Here is a 17295-nt window from a genome sequence, read left to right on the forward strand (position 1 = left end):
GGGATTTTCAGATGATGCTAAAATAATGATTGGTAGTTGAATACAGGGAAAGCCTTGCTTGCAAAAGTAGTATGACTGGAGATCTAGGACTCTGTTGATGAATAGATTTAGTGAATGAATTGATACTTAAGGGGTGCTTTTACATGCTTGGAAGTTCATGTATCAGTGGATACAGATTAAAAAGAAAAAAGGCATGGGATAATTAATGTTACGGAGGCTTTATGTACCTGCACTTCCCCATTGAAATGGCATTGGAGTGATAATGATAGGTAGAAAGAATGCAGCTGTTGAAAGATACAGTGAGAGATTTGACTAGGACTAAAGATATTGTAGATGTGGCTAGGTGCAGTGGAAGTATTTTATAAATTATGATTGAGGTTTTACACAAAGAATTTTGTCATAGATTACTGAGTGTGGAAAATGAAAATTATAAGATGCTCATGATAAGGAGATTTACATTTCTCTTATTGCCCTGGACAAGTGTTGAGGATGTTTATGAGTTAACTTAGGGTACTTATGCATCTGATCCATTACATGTAGTTAGGAATGGAGTTAAAGGTAATAGATATATTTCTAGATGAGTAGGTTGTTTGTATAGAGTGGAAATGTAGGGCCTAAGGCCCCAACTAAGCAATTGCTCTGCTTGAAGTGTAATGTTATCCTTGAATAATTTCAAAGATTGAGTATGCAGAGTAGTACCATGCATAGATCGTTAAAAGGGCAAAGGATCATGAGAGAGTAAAAGCATTTTTGTGGTATTTATATGGCACAGGAAGGGCATATCTAGGCTGAAGGTTAGGGGTTTGAACCCATCCAGCCTCCCCCTATGCATGTCAGTAATGCAGAGTATGTTTAAATATTCCCAATCGAGTTGTTAAATGATATCTCATTATTGCTAAATGACTCAAGTTTTGTATGTGCCTGATACTAATATTTTAACAATGATTGGCCTATGTTCTAGATGATAAAGTTATTTACATTACATACAGATGCCTCTCCCACCTTAGTGAAGTAATGCCTTGGGTAAAGAAAGAACATCCTCATTTGTACACATCCATGTTATCTTTTATAGATAATGTACTGAGACCAGAGCCCACCATTCACAGCCAGGCCATACAGACTATTTCATGGGTTACATTGACCACTTTATATTCCCTGGTTCAGTCCACTTACAGCAATGATTCAGTTTATTTTATCCATGTACACCTCTCACATAGGAGAATCTTTTAAGCCCCAGTACACCAAAATCTTTTCTACTCCTTTCTTACATTCTCTTCATGGTCTTTCCTTCTCCATTCCCCACCCTAGGGTACTTATGACATAAAGATCCTCTTAGCTTTTATTTGCTCATCCTCTACGTATGAATGAACACTTTCAGCATTCTCTGGTCAGCTCTCTCTGGTCAGCTCTCTTGACTAGTGTTTGCTTATTACCACACATCTCTCATATTCTATCATTCATAATGCAGTCATCCTGAATCAGGCATTTTACTTCCAACACATCTACTCTCTTCCGTTCTTGTGCATTTAAGACCTAAGATTCACATCTTGGGACTCCTATGCCTTCAAACATAAGCTCTAATAGACATTAACCTCTTCTTTCACAAATTTCTCAGTGCACCCTTGACCTTTGCCCACTCTCCCATCCCCTGACCCACCAGCTCCCATGGGTCTGCCAACTTCCACACCTACTCCCAGATACCTATGGCACTTCATTCCCTCCAGGTCCTCCCTATTCAGACTCCTTCATTATCCTGTTCATAAACAAATTAAACAACCATGGGGACATCACACTTCTTTGAGAAAGACCCACCTTTAATGGAAGCTACTCATGCTTCTCCTTTTCCTCTTGCACAGATGCCGTACTCTTTGGGTAAATTATGCCTTCATTGCATATAGTAACCTTCCATTTACCCCATTAATATAGAGAAATCATATTGTTTTCAACTCTCAGGTTAGACTCTGCAGCAGACTTGATGTCTCTGCATGTTGGAGATCGGATTCTTGAAGTTAATGGCAAACCTGTAGAAGACCATTGTATTGATGACATTGAAAACCTTATTACCAGCTCACAGGATGTTTTGCAGGTGCGTGGAGATGTAAATTCATGTACTTTTTTCTCTTTTACTACTCATTATTCCTGGGGATAAGTGAGAAAGGATATTACAGTACTCATGTGTGTTATAGTAAGTAACTGAGAGGGGACAGGAAGCAATATAGGTGGGAATTTTTCCTCTTATGTATTATCTCTTTCAAAGTAGAAACAGATGAAGGAGGAAAATGAGGATTTTTTGTCGAAGGTACAGTTCCTGATGCTGCCATGCTCAAGCAGAAAAGGCAAGTTCATGAACATTCATGCACAGAGGATGCACTATGTGTCCAGAATACTTGTGCTCATGAAGACTGTATTTGATATGTGTCCAAAACACATTTATGTATATATACCCTAGCAGTAGCTTTCCTGCCTGCCACGCAGGGGTCCTGGGTTCAATTGAGGATGCTGGAGATTTGTATGTTACATGGAATTGCGTGTTCGTATGCACTATATTTGTGTGTATATATATATATATATATTTAATTTTCCAAAAGAAGGAACAGAGAACGAGGCCAGGTGAGGATATTCCCTCAGAGGCCCAGTCCTCTGTTCTTAACGCTACCTTGCTAACGCGGGAAATGGCGAATAGTATGAAAGATATATATATATATATATATGGATTTGTATGTAGCATTTATGGATCTGGAGAAGGCATATGATAGAGTTGATAGAGATGCTCTGTGGAAGGTATTAAGAATATATGGTGTGGGAGGAAAGTTGTTAGAAGCAGTGAAAAGTTTTTATCGAGGATGTAAGGCATGTGTTCGTGTAGGAAGAGAGGAAAGTGATTGGTTCTCAGTGAATGTAGGTTTGCGGCAGGGGTGTGTGATGTCTCCATGGTTGTTTAATTTGTTTATGGTTGGGGTTGTTAGGGAGGTAAATGCAAGAGTTTTGGAAAGAGGGGCAAGTATGAAGTCTGTTGGGGATGAGAGAGCTTGGGAAGTGAGTCAGTTGTTGTTCGCTGATGATACAGCGCTGGTGGCTGATTCATGTGAGAAACTGCAGAAGCTGGTGACTGAGTTTGGTAAAGTGTGTGGAAGAAGAAAGTTAAGAGTAAATGTGAATAAGAGCAAGGTTATTAGGTACAGTAGGGTTGAGGGTCAAGTCAATTGGGAGGTGAGTTTGAATGGAGAAAAACTGGAGGAAGTGAAGTGTTTTAGATATCTGGGAGTGGATCTGGCAGCGGATGGAACCATGGAAGCGGAAGTGGATCATAGGGTGGGGGAGGGGGCGAAAATTCTGGGGGCCTTGAAGAATGTGTGGAAGTCGAGAACATTATCTCGGAAAGCAAAAATGGGTATGTTTGAAGGAATAGTGGTTCCAACAATGTTGTATGGTTGCGAGGCGTGGGCTATGGATAGAGTTGTGCGCAGGAGGATGGATGTGCTGGAAATGAGATGTTTGAGGACAATGTGTGGTGTGAGGTGGTTTGATCGAGTGAGTAACGTAAGGGTAAGAGAGATGTGTGGAAATAAAAAGAGCGTGGTTGAGAGAGCAGAAGAGGGTGTTTTGAAGTGGTTTGGGCACATGGAGAGGATGAGTGAGGAAAGATTGACCAAGAGGATATATGTGTCGGAGGTGGAGGGAACGAGGAGAAGAGGGAGACCAAATTGGAGGTGGAAGGATGGAGTGAAAAAGATTTTGTGTGATTGGGGCCTGAACATGCAGGAGGGTGAAAGGAGGGCAAGGAATAGAGTGAATTGGAGCGATGTGGTATACCGGGGTTGACGTGCTGTCAGTGGATTGAATCAAGGCATGTGAAGCGTCTGGGGTAAACCATAGAAAGCTGTGTAGGTATGTATATTTGCGTGTGTGGACGTATGTATATACATGTGTATGGGGGGGGGTGGGCCATTTCTTTCGTCTGTTTCCTTGCGCTACCTCGCAAACGCGGGAGACAGCGACAAAGTATAAAAAAAAAAAAAAAAAAAAAAAAAAATTATTATTTTTTTATTTTGCTTTGTCGCTGTCTCCCACGTTTGCGAGGTAGCGCAAGGGAACAGATGAAAGAAATGGCCCAACCCACCCCTATACACATGTATATACATACACGTCCACACACGCAAATATACATACCCATACATCTCAGTGTACACATATATATACACACACAGACACATACATATATACACATGCACACAGTTCACACTGTCTGCCTTTATTCATTCCCATCGCCACCTCGCCACACATGGAATAACATCCCCCTCCCCCCTCATGTGTGCGAGGTAGTGCTAGGAAAGACAACAAAGGCCCCATTCGTTCACACTCAGTCTCTATCTGTCATGTATAATGCACTGAAACCACAGCTTCCTTTCCACACCCAGGCCCCACAAAACTTTCCATGGTTTACCCCAGACGCTTCACATGCCTTGATTCAATCCATTGCCAGCACGTCGACCCCGGTATACCACATCATTCCAATTCACTCTATTCCTTTCAAGCCTTTCACCCTCTTGCGTGTTCAAGCCCCGATCACTCAAAATCTTTTTCACTCCATTTTTACACCTCCAATTTGGTCTCCCACTTCTCCTCATTCCCTCCACCTCTGACACATATATCCTTTTTGTCAATCTTTCCTCACTCATTCTCTCCATGTGACCAAACCATTTCAAAAGACCCTCTTCTGCTCTCTCAACAACACTCTTTTTATTACCACACATCTCTCTTACCCTTTCATTACTTAATTGATGAAACCACCTCACACCACATATTGTCATCAAATATCTCATTTCCAGCACAGCCACCTTCCTCCGCACAACTCTATCTATAGCCCACACCTCTCAACCATATAACATTGTTGGAATCACTATTCCTTCAAACATACCCATTTTTGCTTTTCAAGATGATGATCTTGACTTTCACATTTCCTTTAACGCTCCCAGAACTTTTGCCCCCTCCCCCACCCTATGATTCACTTCTGCTTCCATGGTTCCATCTGCTGCCAAATCCACTCCCAGATATCTAAAATACTTCACTTTCTCCAGTTTTTCCCATTCAAACTTACCTCCCAATTGACTTGTCCCTCAACCCTACTGTGCCTAATAACCTTCTTCTTATTCACATTTACTCTCAGCATTCTTCTTTCACACACTTTACCAAACTCAGTCACCAGCTTCTGCAGTTTCTCACCTGAATCAGCCACCAGCGCTGTATCATCAGCAAACAACAACTGACTCACTTCTCACGCTCTCTCATCCACAAAAGACTGCTTACTTGCCCCTCTCTCCCAAACTCTTGCATTCACCTCCCTAACAACCCCATCCATAAACAAATTAAACAGCCATGGAGACATCAGGCACCCCTGCCGCAAACCAACATTAACTGCGAACCAATCACTTTCCTCTCTTCCTATATGTACACATGCCTTACATCCTTGATAAAAACTTTTCACTGCTTCTAGCATCTTGCCTCCCACACCATATATTCATAATACCTTCCACAGAGCATCTCTGTCAACTCTATCATATGTCTTCTCCAGATCCATAAATGCTACATACAAATCCACTTGCTTTTCTAAGTATTTCTCACATACATTCTTCAAAGCAAACACCTGATCCACACATCCTCTACCACTTCTGAAAGCACACTGCTCTTCCCCAATCTGATGCTCTGTGCATGCCTTCACCCTCTCAATCAATACCCTCCCATATAATTTCCCAGGAATACTCAACAAACTTAAACCTCTTTAATATACTCCAGATGCTTCACATGCCCTAGTTCAATCCATTGACAGCATGTCAACCTTGGCATACCACATCTTTCCAATTCCCTCTGTTTCTTGCATGCCTCTCACCCTTCTGTATATTCAGGCCCCGATTGCTCAAGATCTTTTTCACTCCAGCCTTCCACCTCCAGTTTGGTCTCATGCTTCTCTTTGTTCTCTCCACCTCTGACACATATATACTCTTTGTCAGTCTTTCCCCTCATTCTCTATTTATGTCCAAGCCATTTCAACACACCCTCTTCTGCTCTCTCAACCACACTCTTTTTATTTCCAAACATCTTTCTTACCCTTTCATTACTTACTTGATCAAACCACCTCATACCACATATTGTCCCCAAACATTTAATTTTCAACACATCCACCCTCTCCATACAACCCTATCTATATCCCATGTCTCACAACCATATAACATTGTTGGAACTACTATTCCTTCAAGCATACCCATTTTTGCTCTCCAAGATAATATTCTCTCCTTCCACACATTCTTCATCACTCCCAGAACCTTTTCCCCCGCCGTCACCCTGTGACTCACTTCTGCTTCCGTGGTTCCATCTGCTGCTAAGTCCACTCCTTGATATCTAAAACAATTCACTTCCTCCAATTTTTCTCCATTCAAACTTACATCCCAATTAATTTGTCCCTCAACCCTACTGAACCTAATAACCTTAATCTTATTCACATTTACTCTCAACTTTCTCCTTTCACACACTTTTCCAAACTCAGTCACCAACTTCTGCAGTTTCTCACTCAAATCAGCCATTAGAGCTGTATCATTGGCGAACAACAACTGACTCACTTCCCAGGCCCTCTCATCCCCATACATGTTTCCCATTTCCTGTGTAAGCGAGGTAGCCTCTAGAACAGATGACAGAGCCTTATGTAGAAAAATCCTTACTGATTTATGATGAGGTAATTGGAGGATGTGAGTCATGAATAAAGGTAATCTTATGATAAAAGCTGATTAAGTTTAAGTGGGAATCATTGTAAATAGCTTTAATTCTACTTTAACAAGCAAAAATAGAGTGCATGCTAGAGATGGTAGGTTGTGGACTGGAGCCACTGAGAAGTAGTACTATCTTGACTTAAGATTGTTGAAGGGTTGCCTGGCATTATCTTTTGCATACCAATGAAACTAAGCTGCTGGGACAAACTTAGAATTTTCCTGTGAAACACCATACACTTATTACATATTTCTTACTCTTGTTTCCTCATTTTATCTTACCCTTCCATTTTTGATATTTTTTCAATCAGCTCTTGGTTTCAGTAAGGTCTATTTGTTGATTACTCAAGTGTTTGACATAAAAGATGAGTGATTTAGAGCAGTTGCAGAAGTTAGGAATTTTTTTACTTTTAATGAATAGCAGATATTGTATTGACCAGAAATCACTGTTTGATATGGGTGGAGGCAAAAATTATATGGAATAGCACAAATTGATGAAAATTGATAAAGATGGACACAGGAAGTTAATGAAATCTAGAATGGAATAGGGAGAGGAAAGTAATTGAACTGTAATTTAGATTTTGACTATGAAGAATTTGGGTGTTACCTTTAAGTTTCAGTAAGTTTTTCTTGTTTTCAGTTAACCATAGAGCATGATCCTGAGCAAGTGTCAACTAGACGACAGAGCTTTCCTTTCTTGTCACCTTGTCGAAATATATCCCCTTTACATGACCAGCAACAGAAGGAAGGTTGGTGGACCTTTTTAAACTTGAGAATAATTTTTTTGTGATTTTTCTTAAAGGTGGTTCCTATTTTACACTTTGAAAAAGAGGTACTGTATGTTATGTGCTCGTGCATTGAAACTTTTGTGTGTTTATTTGTTAGCACTCTGCTGCCTTATGTATGTATTTTTTCTGCAGTGTCTTACAGGATGTTGTTTTGGAAATGCATATTGATACAAGTGAGTTTTATTTGCAAACAGCATATTAAGTAATTTCTGGTAGTATTTTATACCCAAAGTATCAGAATTGTTATTCTTATTTTTCTCTCCTTAAAACCAGACTTCTGACCTAATCTCGGTATCTTATCCTTACATGTGTTGTACACCTAACCATTTCTTTATTACTTCTTATCTTTGTACATTTTTTTTTTTGTATTTCATTTCCATTTTATTTTTACTCTTTTTTTCTCTTTTTTCCCCTATGTTTCATTTAAGGAATTCTGATCATGAGAAGAACCTATGACATACAGAAAAGATGAACAATAGGAAGGAAATAAAAAAGACCTCCAAACTGAATATTCCATACCAGAAAAGTCAAAAATAGCACTGATGGGATCCCTCTTTTCTCCATCTTCCTAGCTTACACTCCATGCTACATCCTTTGACCTGTCTACCTAATTCCCTACCTCTTCATGAACTATCAAGTCTCCTGTTGCATGTCTTTCCCATGTGCTCACTTGTACCTATCCAACCCTAGTTCACCCCATTCTATATCATCCCATCCCCGCATGTGCCTCCATACCCTAACATCATTAAATAGCTAAAAACTGCTGATGTGTATTGGTAATGCTGTGTGGTGGCATGGCATATAGGTTAGATGGTAGTGGCCCTTACATATTTTATCAACTGCATAGTTCTTGTGCTCTGGAAAACACTACTTAGAGGAATAACTGGCCAGTGAATTGCATACAACCAAAGGATTTAGTAGGATAAGGGGGATTATGTTCCAGAGTAGATTTTTTAGTGTAATTTTGACACAAGAATATGCCAAGTACAATGCAGGTACATCATTACCTATATTGTTGTGGCAGTTCTGATATCCAAGGAACACTCTGTGTGCATCATGTTATCAAGTAACTGAAAAAAATCATAAGTTTGTTCACGTATTTAACCAGAACAATTTGTTAAGCAAAAGGATAGGATAGCTTAACTGGGTGAAATGCTGTTGACATCTGTGCAGCTTTAACCTGTGGTGCTCTGCTGCCAGGTTTATAAGGTACTCAGCTAGTATTCTCTATCATATGTTATTAGTTATATGATATTTTTGGAATTGTTTTTGCCATAAGCATATACAGCATGATCATTAAAGGTTTTCATCACATATACTTATTATCTTGTAGAAGTATCACCATCAAAAAATATTATATAACAGTGTTAGGGCACAGTATCTTCCCCACATTTGATTATCAGTTTGCTTATTTGTAATTACCTATTTGTACTGTACAGGGAGGAAGTTTTACATTTTCATTCCTACCTCTCATTTTTTATTGTGGACAGTGTAATATTTCTGAATGCATTTATGTTGCTCACTGCGAGTGCTCTTCCTGTGTATGAAAAAGGAGTAGAATGTAAGAGGAAGTTCAAGAAAAAGAAAGGAATAAAAAGGTACTTGGAAAATGAATTTTTTTATTATTGAATTATGAATAGAATTATTCCTAAATTTTTTCAATTCAGATTGAATCAGAAACTGAAACCACACACCAGATACAGAATATAGTGCATATAGACTGAAATTAGTTTTGATTCATACAAAATGGGTTTTATGTTTATGGAGAGTGCTCCTACACATAACTAGTAATGAATATAAAAGTAAAGCTTTTTGAGAAAAATAGACCATGGAATTCCTTGGAGTATGAAACAGTGGCCATGAGGAAGGAGAATGGTACAGAGTGTAATGAAGATTATATACTTTGGAGAGAAGTTATATTATGTAGACTAAATTATGAGTTTATGAAAAAAGACTATCCCTGGGGATAGGGGATTAAGAATACTTCCCACGTATTCCCTGCGTGTCGTAGAAGGCGACTAAAAGGGGAGGGAGCGGGGGGCTGGAAATCCTCCCCTCTCGTTTTTTTTTTAAATTTTCCAAAAGAAGGAACAGAGGGGGCCAGGTGAGGATATTCCAAAAAAGGCCCAGTCCTCTGTTCCTAACGCTACCTCGCTAACGCGGGAAATGGCGAATAGTTTAAAAAAAAAAAAAAAAAATGAAAAAAGTGGTTTCTGTATTTACAAAAATGTACTTCAGAACTTGATTAGAAATGATTATACAAAATTTTCATATTTTAAAGTCTTTTTCATGGAAGAAAGTTAGTCAGTTTTGTTATGATTTTGAACCCCTAAATTAGTTGCACCCATATGTAATGTGATCTGGGTAAAGGACTCAAACATTGATTAATTGTACTTAATACAGGCTTGAGAGAACGCCTTTTTAAGAGGAGAGATGAAGGCTATGTGTCTGGTACTCAGCGTAGTCGACAACTGAGACGAGGACGAGGATCTAAAGAGAGAGCATCATCACTTCCTAAGTTATTAGACAAGTAAGTGATGTGAGAAAAAGTGAATATGAAGATATTAGGGCTGATGATTTATGAAGACATTTAGGATTAGGGTATTAAAGTAAAAGAAATCAGCAGAGTTAAGACGTTTTTAGAAAATATATGGTATTGAACTCTTGGCAGTTTTATGAAGAATTGATTCTTTAAAACATCACTGTTATGTGGATACTTTTGTAACATCGTCTAAAGACCAGCTTTATTCATCTTGAAGTCCTACATCTCATTTGACCTGTTTCATTCTATATCAAAGAAGTATAAATGACTTTTTCTAATTAGAACGTTTATGAATTTTTTTTTTATATAAATGATCACCATTTCCTTTGTGTGTGAAGTAGCGTCAAGAACAGATAAAGAAATAGCCTCCTTCACGTGTATCCACTCTGTAGTGGATCCTTTCTGTGGTCATGTATAATGCAGTGAAACCAGAACCTCTTGTCCACAACCAAGCCCCACAGACTTTTTCATATGCCCTGTTTCAGCCCATGAACAACATGTCGCACTATGTTTTGTGGTTTGCAGCTTTGTTCTGTTTGCTTTTGAGAGGATGGAAGACCAGGTAGATGAGGCATAGTGAAGAGTAGAGTGGAAGAATTGTTTGTAGAGAGTGCAAAGGGATTCTTTTTCTTGTCCAAATCTAATGCTAGGTAGTGTTTTGAGGGTATTTAGTTTGTGTTTTGCTCTTCTGTTGATGTAATTGGTGTGGGGAGTGAATGTCATGTGTGTCATATGTGATGCCTAGAATGGTCAGTGTTTTGCTAACTAAGGGAATGATTGTCCTTTGAAGATGACTAAAGGGTGTGAACAGGATTTGTGTCTGTCAGAGGTTAAAAGAGTGATTGAAGAGTTCTTTAGAGGTGCAGACATCAGTTTGGGATGAGCCATTTTTCTAATTGTGTAATGTAATGCTGCATGGATGATATATCTTTTGTGGTGTCAGATTTTATTGTATGTGTAGTTTAATTTTACATTCTAGAAGCATTATCTGCTGTTGTACAACTTCTTAATTATATGTATGCTGTGTGCATTAACCATGTTGTCAGTCTTTGTGGTACATTTATCCAAACTGTTATTCTATAAAAGTACATTACTGCTTCTTTTTAACAGTTTTTTTGCTTAATTTCTTGTTATATCTTGTGGTTGCTCTATTTCTACAGCTCTTGAAGAACTGTTCACTGTCTATGTCATCATTACCTGCTTTAAAAACTTAAAGTTTGTGATTAGGTTGTCCCTCATTCATATCTCTTCCAAGGATGGCATATTCCCTGTAACTTAGCTGTCTTAATTGTTATACCATAATTGTTGCCCTCTTCAGGACCTTCTCTGCTACCTCTTTGTGCTTCTTTAGGTGCGATGGGCAAACCTTAGAAGCATAGTATAGTTTTGGAGTTATATGGGATATGAACAGTTTGGTAAATATTTCCTCATTCATATACTTGAGAGCTATTCTAATATTCGGTTGTTTGAATAATTTCTTCTCGTAGGATCAGTTTAGAAACAGTATGGACTCCCATTTCCTTCTCACACACAGAAATCTGAAGCTTATTTTGTGCTGGATGATAGTCGTATTGAAGCCTTCTTTCACTTTGTCTCATCCTCATTATTTTATATTTACTTGAGTTTCATCAGACACATACTAGACCAACTTTGAAATAGACAAAGGAGGGTGAAGGTTAAGTAGAAAGATAGATTGAGAGACTGTTAGTGAGGGCATTGTCATTATGAGGGAGTGTTTACACTCGCACAGAGTCTGTAGTGCATAAAGAAATAGTATGCTATGATATATAAAATGGCCTGTAAGAGTATAATTCAAGAGAAAATCATTCATTAGCATATGTACATTGACAGCAGATATTGATTTCAGCAGTAAAGGCTTAGAGATGTCAAGACAGTAAAGTTAATGTCATACTGATTAACCTTCTTATCTGTCTTCTTTCCAATTGCTAGTGACTGTTCTCGTGAGTGTGGCTACTATGATCTGAGTAGAACTAAGTCATTCCGTGTAGAGCCAAAGAATCACCGAATCTTCCGGGCATCTGATCTCACTCAGGGAGAACTTCTTGGCAAAGGTTTCTTCGGACAGGTAAGATCAAGATGATGTTGATACTAGATTTCGTAATGCGTTTACTGCTGCTAGGATGTAGATGCCGTGATTAATATTTTTTCTGTTCACTGTGGTTGGGATGTATATGTTTAGGTTTACATATAAGTTGCCTTTGCCTGTGTCACCTGTAACCAGACACTACAGCCCCAATATTTTCCATGCACTGATCATTCTGTGTGGATATTTCAAGGAGACCTCTTTAAAATTTGCACACTTGTGTTATATAATAATCTGTGATGCTGTGTCATTTTTGTGAGATACTTTACTAGATTTGAATGATAAAAATCCATTGTACTCCTATTTGTTTTTGACAAAAACGCTTTAAAGAATGTTTTACTCTTGGAGAGCTTCATTTGGATGGTAGCAGAGCAGCATAAGTTAATTAGTACTCTGTACACATAAATGACATATCACAATGTTGAATTGTATATGATTTTACTTAGAAAATTGTGTTCTAATTTTCCATAATAACAAACATATGAAGATGTACTTTAGCATATTTGAGAGTATTCCACTCCCACAGTAATCTCCAAAGACTTTCATTATCTTGACATGAAGATTATAAGGCAAAAATAGATCATAGCAGGGACCTTTTCCATTTTGTGTTGTGAAGGTGACTAAAAATGCTTGGTGTTATTGAAACATTTATTGAAACTAAAGGTTGATGGACAGTAGCTGTGTTCCCAAAAGATTCAGCTGACAACAAAGGAGAAAAAAGTTGTTGCTTCTCCTCTACATTAAAAGCTAATGTTATTTTCGTTTGTTATTAATCAATCATAATGCCATCTATTTTAAAGTACAATGATTTTTTGATGTTTCCTAAACATTTCAATTTTTTCTCTTCTGTTGTCTTTCCTGTGAGCATGAGATATATTCCTTTGGAATATTAGGGTCAGAACCTTCCACCCCATTGTATTTTCAGTGAAGGAGCTCTAGCTTCCACTCACCCTTGCTGAGCACTCATTCATGATTGCAGCAGCTCACTTGTTTTGGGCTCACCCTTGGCTAATCAGCGACTATCACTGAGATTACATCATTGACTTTTTCCATGCCATCTCATTAGAGCTCACCATTTTCCAGGATTGTGCAGTCAGGTTGTGCTCCTACCATGCATGTTTTTTCCATCTCATTTATCAGTATCCATTTTTTTTTCATATTTATGATTTAGTTTTTTGTGAGAATGTTATACTTTTATGTGCTTGGTCAATATTTTAGAATACTACAATTCTGTTTGTACCACATAAACATACTTGCCCACCTCCTGCTGTACGTGTTTCTTTGTCTGTGTAATGCTTCTGCAGTGATCAAGATTCCAGGATCCCAGTCGTGTCCACTGGGTGAAACCACATTGTTGTTTGCTTATTATACAGCATTGGTGGCAGAATCGAGTGAGGAACAGCTGAAGTTGTTGTCTAAATTTGGGAGAATATGTGGAAGGAAAATGTTATGAGTAAATGTGAATAAGAGCAAGGTTATTAAGTTTAGTGTTGAACAGAGACAGGCATTTTGGAGTGTAAGTTTGATTAGGAATAGGCCTTGTATGATCTCCTCTTAAAAGATATTGCTGACAGAACTTCGTGTTTCATGCCCAGTCAGAGACCTCCAGGATTTTTTTGGTTTCTTCAGAGATTACTGAGGGAATTATTTATTTATTTCCCCCGAGACACTGTAACCTCTTTTAAAATTGGATTACATTTATGTACATCTAGAAACTTGTCTTGTTGGTGCTTACAGGGCTCTATCCTAGAGTACATGATACAAGGAAGGTGGTCTTTGCTTTGACCTTCCTCAGGAGAATTGTTGGTGGAGGAAATCAAGGAAAGGGGCCTTTGGCATTCTTCTGCCACCATCATCAGCCAGTACCTTAGTTTAAACATTGTTGATCTATCATGAATAACTCTCAAGATTCCTCTACCAAGTATGATGGAATCAAGTATGCTTGTGAATCTTTCCAGTTATTTATGTTTGTTATTTTATTGTTTAAAATTTTCTCGAAGCCCTCCTCCTTCACATGGGTATTATTTCATAGCTTGTGGAACAAACAACAGAGGAGAAAAGTGTAGGTTCTAAAGGTTGTAAACTCTTTTTTGTCTGAGGCACTGTTTCGCAGAAAATTTTTGTTTTTCTTTCCTTGCTGTGCCATCTCCTTTTTCTCAAAAACTTTTCATCTATATTGTTTGAAACCACCTTGGATTATGAGTGCTGAGAAGTCATTTGCAATGGGTCGGTAACATCTTTCTGGAGGAAGTTGGTGATTGGCTGAGAGTGATCCTGAAACACCAATCCTAAGAGGCCATTCAGAAAGGGGAATGAAGCATGGGCTTTTGGATGAAATTGTTAGGGTTATAGTGAATTGACCTGTTCATTCCAAGATTGCTTGTTGGACATCACCTTGTAGAAAATTTTTTTTTTGATTTTCAAGACCTACATGTGCATTCTTCTTACAAACTGTTATATCATTTTCAATCATGAAAAATGTAAAAGGAAAAGAAAAGAAAATAGTTGTATTCAAGTTATACTCAAGGTTTATGATGCTTTCTTCAGAAAGATCGTTTTCCTCTAATTTTGCATCATTTGAAAAGTATAATTTGTGAAAACTTTCCTCTTATCCATTAATTCATTAATTGCCCTTTATAGCATATCCATTTTATGTAAGTGGACACATATATATGGTATACACCAAGTCACTGCACATATACCCCCCTTCCCCCTATGATGATCTTTGAATAACTGAGTTGCATGATATTCATTGAGCTGTAGTGAGGGGCTGGTAATGACATCCATGGGTAACTGGTGAAAACATCAGCTTGGATTTCAAATAAGGGAGGGATTCACAGAGGCATTATATGACACCAAGATATGAGCTCAGAGGGCATCACTGTAATCACAGAGATGTGAAAGGGTTAGAAAAAGGTATTTGCATCATACCAAGGTTTAATTGTTTGTGAGGCACTTTATTAAGATAGTAAGAGTTGCTTAAATGGCTGATAGAATTTTATTCTTTTAATTATTTCAGATATTGCTGAAAATCAACTGTGTGAGAGATGACCATCTAGAAGTCAATTTGATGTCTAACTGTTTTTCTGTGAAACTCTATATATATGGTTTTGTTTTGCTTGATTATGCTGTTGGTCAAGCTTTTAAGTTTAAGAAAAATTCATGGCTAGCAATATAAGCTCATGTGAGCTGTTGAAATTCCTTGTCCTGTTTTTTCAACTTTTCATTACAAATTCTCATGCAGAGGCTTTGTAAATGCTTCCAGTTTGTGTTTTAAAATCTTTACATGTTCATTCTACCACACAACCATTTTTCATTCCTGTATGTGATGCAATGATATGCAATATAATATTTAGATATGAATGTATTGTTACTTTTTTGTACTTATAATTTTTGTTGATTTTAGTCAAAAGTTTGGTATTCTATGAGAGGGATGTAAGATGACCTGTTGTTGTGTAATATTCATGTGGGAATATAGGGTTGCTGGATATTCTGTCATGTTTACTTACTTTTTTTATACTTTATTGCCATTTCCTTCTTTAGTAAGGTTGCACTAGGAACAGATAAAGAAAGGCTATATATGGTCTTTTCCATTCTTGGTAGCTTAGGAACAGATGAAGAAAGGCCATATCTACTCACTTCCATTCTCTATCTGTCATTTGTAATGCAATGAAACCACAGCTCTCTATGTGTAATCATGCCCCACAGGCCTATCCATGGTTTCTCTCAGATGCTTCACATTCCCTGGTTCAGTCCATTGACAGCACATTGACCTCAAAATACCTCATTGTTCTTATTCACTCTATCCCTTGCATTCCTGTCATCCTCCAGCATGTTCATGATCCTGATCACTCCAAATCGCTTTCATTCCATCCTTCCATCTCCAATTTGGTCCTTCTGTTCTCCTTGTTCCCTCCACTTCTCGCACATATATCCTCTCTGTCATCCTTTTCTTCTCTCATTCTCCCCATATGCCCAAACATTTTCAGCACACCCTCTTCTGCTCTGACACTTTATTTATTATCACACATCTCTCTTACACTTTCATTACTTACTCGATCAAGCCATGTCACATCACATGTTCTCAAACATTTTATTTCCAACACGGCCTCTCTCCTCTGCCCAGCCTCATCTGTAGCCCATGCCTTGCATTCACATGATATTGTTGGGATTATTATACCTTCAAAAATACCTATTTTTGTCTTAATGCTTAACATTTTCTCTTTCCACTCATTCTTTAATGCTTTCACAACCTTTCCCCCCTCACCCACTCTGTGAGTCACTTCTTCTTCGGTTCCTTTCATTGCTGTGTTCACTCTCAGGCATCTAAAACCTTCACTTCCTCCAAGTTTTCCCCATTTAAACTTACACCCCAACTAACTTGTCCCTCGATCCTGATAAACCTAGTAACCTTGCTTTCATTCACATGTACTCTTAACTTGCTCTTTTCACACACTTTAAACTCAGTCACAAACTGGTGCAGTTTCTCACTCAGATCCACCACCAGTACTGTATCTTCAGCAAACAAGACTCACTTTCTAGGCCCTCTCATCCTTCACAAACTGCATACTTGCCCCTCTCTCCACCACTTACATTTACTTCCCTTTTATAGACCAACTTTCACTTGGAACAATTCACTTTCCTCTCCTACTTGTGTGCATGCCGTACACCTTTTATATAAACTTCTTGCTGCTTCTAGCAGCTCTCCTCCCACTCTGTATATTCTCATATCCTGTCACAAGGCATCTCTGTCAACCCTGTCATATGCTTTCTCCAAATCCATAAATGCCACATACAAACCCATCTGTTTCTCTATTTCTCACACACATTCTTAAATCAAACACATTTTCCACACATCCTTTGCTTCTTCTGAAACCACACTGCTCCTCCCCAATCTGAACCTTGGTAAATGCTTTCACCCTCTCAATAACTATCCTCCCATACACCTCACCATATATTATCTATCTGTCCATCTATCTATATTTCTATCTATCTATCTATCTATCTGTCTATCAGATGCCTGTTCCAATTGGAACTCCCTCAAGGGGTGGGCATGGTAATAGAGTCTCCAGAACTAGTGAACTCCATTGCCATTACTTAGCC

The 17295-nt window shown here is 38.3% G+C and overlaps 1 protein-coding gene across 3 annotated transcripts in view; it reads left to right on the top strand.

Annotated features, from left to right (window-relative positions):
* The window catches only part of LIMK1 (LIM domain kinase 1), an 85977-nt gene that overhangs the window by 36186 nt on the left and 32496 nt on the right, over positions 1-17295 (top strand). For all 3 annotated transcript variants that reach the window (XM_071671247.1, XM_071671248.1, XM_071671249.1), the window contains 4 exons: positions 1954-2086; positions 7399-7507; positions 9950-10076; positions 12039-12174. In XM_071671247.1, coding sequence (XP_071527348.1) covers positions 1954-2086; positions 7399-7507; positions 9950-10076; positions 12039-12174 — 505 coding nt within the window. The remainder of the gene's footprint in view (positions 1-1953; positions 2087-7398; positions 7508-9949; positions 10077-12038; positions 12175-17295) is intronic.

This window comes from Panulirus ornatus, chromosome 16, assembly GCF_036320965.1.
Source record: "Panulirus ornatus isolate Po-2019 chromosome 16, ASM3632096v1, whole genome shotgun sequence".
Classification (NCBI taxonomy): domain Eukaryota; kingdom Metazoa; phylum Arthropoda; class Malacostraca; order Decapoda; family Palinuridae; genus Panulirus; species Panulirus ornatus.